The sequence below is a fragment of the Octopus bimaculoides genome, chromosome 20 (assembly GCF_001194135.2).
Source record: "Octopus bimaculoides isolate UCB-OBI-ISO-001 chromosome 20, ASM119413v2, whole genome shotgun sequence".
Taxonomy (NCBI): Eukaryota; Metazoa; Mollusca; class Cephalopoda; order Octopoda; family Octopodidae; genus Octopus; species Octopus bimaculoides.
In genome coordinates, this window is record NC_069000.1 from 28,358,989 (window position 1) to 28,363,274 (window position 4,286).

A 4,286-nucleotide genomic window follows, 5' to 3' on the forward strand; every position below is an offset into this window, starting at 1 on the left:
TAAACAATTTGAGGTTAATCAGTGATAGATTAATGAATTTTAATATTTTGTTAAAAGGCTTGTTATGTGAAGGAATCTATCGGATCTCTGGAGTAAAATCAAAAGTACAGATGCTAAAAGAAGCTTATAATAATGGAGTCCCTGCTTACCTTTATGAACACGAACCAAATGTTGTTGCTAGTCTACTAAAGCAGTTTCTACGAGAACTACCAGAACCAGTGCTCACCACAGCATTAATGCCAAAATTTGAAGATGCTTCAAGTAAGTATTAGATTTGTTTGTTTTTTTAAATTTTATTGTCTTCTGTTTTTGTGTGGCTCCAGACTAAACCTGATCAAGCATATCTTTGATTTGGAATATTTTTCCAAATGATTTGTAAAGATGGTTGGGTATAATTTGAGGAAGTGTGGGTGCTGTGTACCACACAAAAGCTCCTTCACTGGATTCTTTTTGCCAGTATTTAATGCTGAAGATAAGATAAGATTCTGCATAATGCAATCCAGAGCTTCGTATTTCATATCTTGTCAGCTGTATTCTGTTGTTCTGATTGTTCAGTTGATTATTGACAGATTACAATATCCTCCACTCACAACTATTATCATTCTTGACAAGCAAATACATCATATATTGTTGAACTATTTGAATTCGGTACAAATATTTCTCTTCTGTTGTTGGTTGTGATAACAAGACATTTTGTGTAACAATGAATTAAATATATTTGTATTTAAAATTTCAACTGAATTTCATGTTCTTGCATTCATCAATATCAACTCAACCAAATAATTTCACTGGTGATAACCCAAAACAAATATACCTTATTGTTACAAACATCTGTACACTTAACATAATCTTCAAGCAGAATAAGCATAAATCCATGTGACAAGAGTGTGGAGAGCAGATATGAAAGCAAGGAGATGATGTGTTGGATGTGAGAATAAAGGGAAGGGGTGAGTGATGAACCGTTGCAGGGATGGAAGTCAAAGATACATGAGGATGGCTATAGTAAGTGGGAAAACAAGGGAAGGGAGATCAATGGCAGATATGAAGTATTGTGAATGATAGCAGATAGGAGTTAAAGATGAGGTTGGCAGACCTAAGATGTTGCTAAAAGGGGAGTTAAAAGTTTTATGTGTTACGGTCAGGGAGTGAATACTATATCTTAATTACAATGTTTTCGATCGTAAGTTATAACAAATATTATTGTTTCTTAATTAAAAGCTATGATGATAATCTCATTACTTATAACTTAATTATAAATATTTATCACTAAGTATAACTCTTATTTTAGGCTGTGTAAATGTTATGATGTATACATACCAAGACGCTGAATGTGCGTTCAATACGTACATGTATGTTGAAGATATAGATTCGTATTCTTTTGACCGTTACATAAAAAGATACAGTTTCATAAATATACAGAAATAAATTCAACAAGTTGAAAGAAACGAGAAGTAAAAAGAATTAAAATTCTACATTAGTTTATTATGTACATTTAGCTTTTATAGAACTATTAGAAATAAAGTCATTTTGTTGTAGTGAATTATGACTTAAAATTTACACTAACTAATCTTTCATTCTAACTACTAGAGTTCACAACAATTCAATATTGTTGGAATTGAGTATTGAACATGGCATAAATATTAGCTGATACTCAAGAGGGTGAGTGTCGTGGATTTGAGTGACAACCCAACGATCACTGGAGAGTTTCCAGAAAATCAGGGTTTTTATAACTGCTCATACATGAATTCTAGAACCGTACTTCGTGAAATATTTCCTTAATGAAAGTTCAGAATTCGTATATGGGCAGAAATTTTCAACCAATGAGAGAAATCAATAATTTCTCCTGTTCAGGCAAACGAACCTACGTTCTCTCTCCGCCTCTTATGAGTTTGCTACAAAAGCATAGAAAGTGGGTGATCAGTCAAAAGTAGTAGTATGGACAGAGAAAATAATGAGAATGAGGGATGGATTTTAAAAAGAAGTGGTTCTAGGGGCTGTAGGAGGTAGTTGGTAGTGCAAAAGTGGGGATGAAATGTTGCTGATCCTACTCTCAAATGATTACATTGTCAAAAGAATGATGGAGGGTTAGATGTTAGGAGGATGTGGGAGAAATGCTTGATGCAGGCAGATTGGGTGCAAGACCCAGCACATACTGGCGCTGTGATGGATGGGCCTTTCAAGCACAGCAAATTGTCAACTCTTTTGGTCCTTTGTAATCTCTTTCATGGGATTCAGTATCTTGAGGTCAGATCTCAGCACTTCATTTTATACCTTCCTGAATTTTTTTCTCTCACAAGTTCTATCCACTTTAAGTAATTGGCACTTCTTTGTACAGCTGTCCTCATCCATATGCATCACATGACCAAACCATCACAATCCTCTCTTTCATTCTACATCTGATTCCTCTTATGCTTAATTCTTCTCTCAATACATTAGCACTTTGTCATACATGCACACTGACATTATACACCCAATGGCACATCCTAACATCATTCCTCTATTGCCTTCACAAATCCTCTGCATTCAGGGCCCATGTCTCACTACCATATAGCATTGCTGATCATACACATGCATCATACAAACTACCTTTCACTTGTTGCCAATGGAGGTTTTAACTCTCTGAACTTTCTCCATCCCACTCTTATTCTAGCAAGTATACTTTCTACACATCTTCCAATACTAATTAGTTCACCTAGGTAACAGAAACTACTCACTCTATTTCCTTTGTATCCTTGGTGTTTATTGCTCTTGCACATCTTTCATATACAAAAACTACTTTCTCTACTAACCTCCCTGCGATTTCTTTACACCTCTTGTATGTTCATATCTTGCACTGAATATACCGTATGGAATTCCTGGCTACACTTTTCATACATATTGAGCAGGGCCATTTATCTGAAGGGAGTAGAGTCCTGTCTATGTTCCTATCCACTAGAACTTTGGACTTTGTTAGCTTTAAGTAGTCTTCATGTGTGGCAGATGTGCAGGTATAATAAACATTAGGAATGTGCAGAATAAAGATTCCCACAAATGTCTAGGGGAATCCTTAGAAGTAGTCGATGGTTTCTGTGATCAAGTTAGCAGTGGGGGAGGAAGCTCTGAAAGTGTAGTTGCTGAAATAAGAATGGGCTGGGCAAAATTCAAAGCTATTGCCTTTGTTGGTAACAAAGGGCCTCTCCCTCAGAGTGAAATGCAGATTGTATGATGCCTGTGTAACTACATGGTAATTAGAAATAGGTTGTGACTACTGAGGACAGGCAATGACTTGAAAGAAATGAAGCAAGCATGCTCCACTGGATGGGTAATGTTAGTGTGCATCTAGGACAGAGTGTAAATGATTTAAGAGAAAAATTGGGTATAAGAGATATCAGATGCAGTGTGCAAGAAAGAAGACTATATGGATGAGGACAACTGCATCAAGAGGTCTTGCTCTCTAATTGCAGAGGAAACATGTGGAAGAGGTAGTCCCAGGAAGACGTGGGATGAAGTGGTAAGAAAGGATCTTCAGATGTTGGGCCTCACTGAAGAGATGACAATGAACCAAAACTTTTAGTAATTTGCTGTGCTTGAGAAGACACATCAAGCTAAGTAAAATCATGGCCATCTATACATACAGACATGTCCCTCTATCACCGAGGGCTTGCAGGTGCTGGTGCCATGTAAAATGCACCGGTGTTGGTTCCATGTAAAAACTGTCTGTGCTGGTGCCATATAAAAAGTATCCATTTAGAGCCACAAAGAAAGCACGCATGGCCAGTGCCGGTGCAATGTAAAAGCACTTGAAATCCTGCCCCTGCTGATTTTGTTTTTCAGAATTAATCCAAAGCTGATAAAGTAGTCACTAGACTGGGATCAATACAGCATTTTTTTTTTTGTAGTCATCATTACTGTTGCTACAAAGGCAGCGAGCTGGCAGAATCAGTAGAATGCGGGGCAAAATGCTTAGTGGCATTTCGTCTGTCTTTATGTTCTAAATTCAAATTCAGCTGAGGTCGATTTTGCCTTTCATCCTTTCGGGGTCAATAAATTAAGTACCACTTGCGTACTGGGGTCGATTTAATTGACTGACCCCTCCCCCCAAGTTTCAGGCTTTGTGCTTATAGTAGAAAGGATTATTACTGCTGCTACTGACAATGATGATGATGGTGGTGGTGCTGCCACTGACTATTATGATTTTACTGCTTTTAGTCATTGCCTTATGCCAAAGTATAGATTTTAAAAGATTCTAAGGCATGTTTTCTTTGTTTCTTTTATAATATATATATATAAATTTTAATTTTTAATTT

General features: G+C 36.6%; 1 protein-coding gene across 1 annotated transcript in view; it reads left to right on the forward strand.

Moving 5' to 3' along the window:
* LOC106883353 (ralA-binding protein 1-A) overlaps nucleotides 1-4,286 on the forward strand; it is a 109,936-nt gene that overhangs the window by 56,281 nt on the left and 49,369 nt on the right. The window contains exon 8 of the mRNA XM_052974959.1: nucleotides 58-265. Within this exon, the coding sequence (XP_052830919.1) occupies nucleotides 58-265 (208 nt within the window). The remainder of the gene's footprint in view (nucleotides 1-57; nucleotides 266-4,286) is intronic.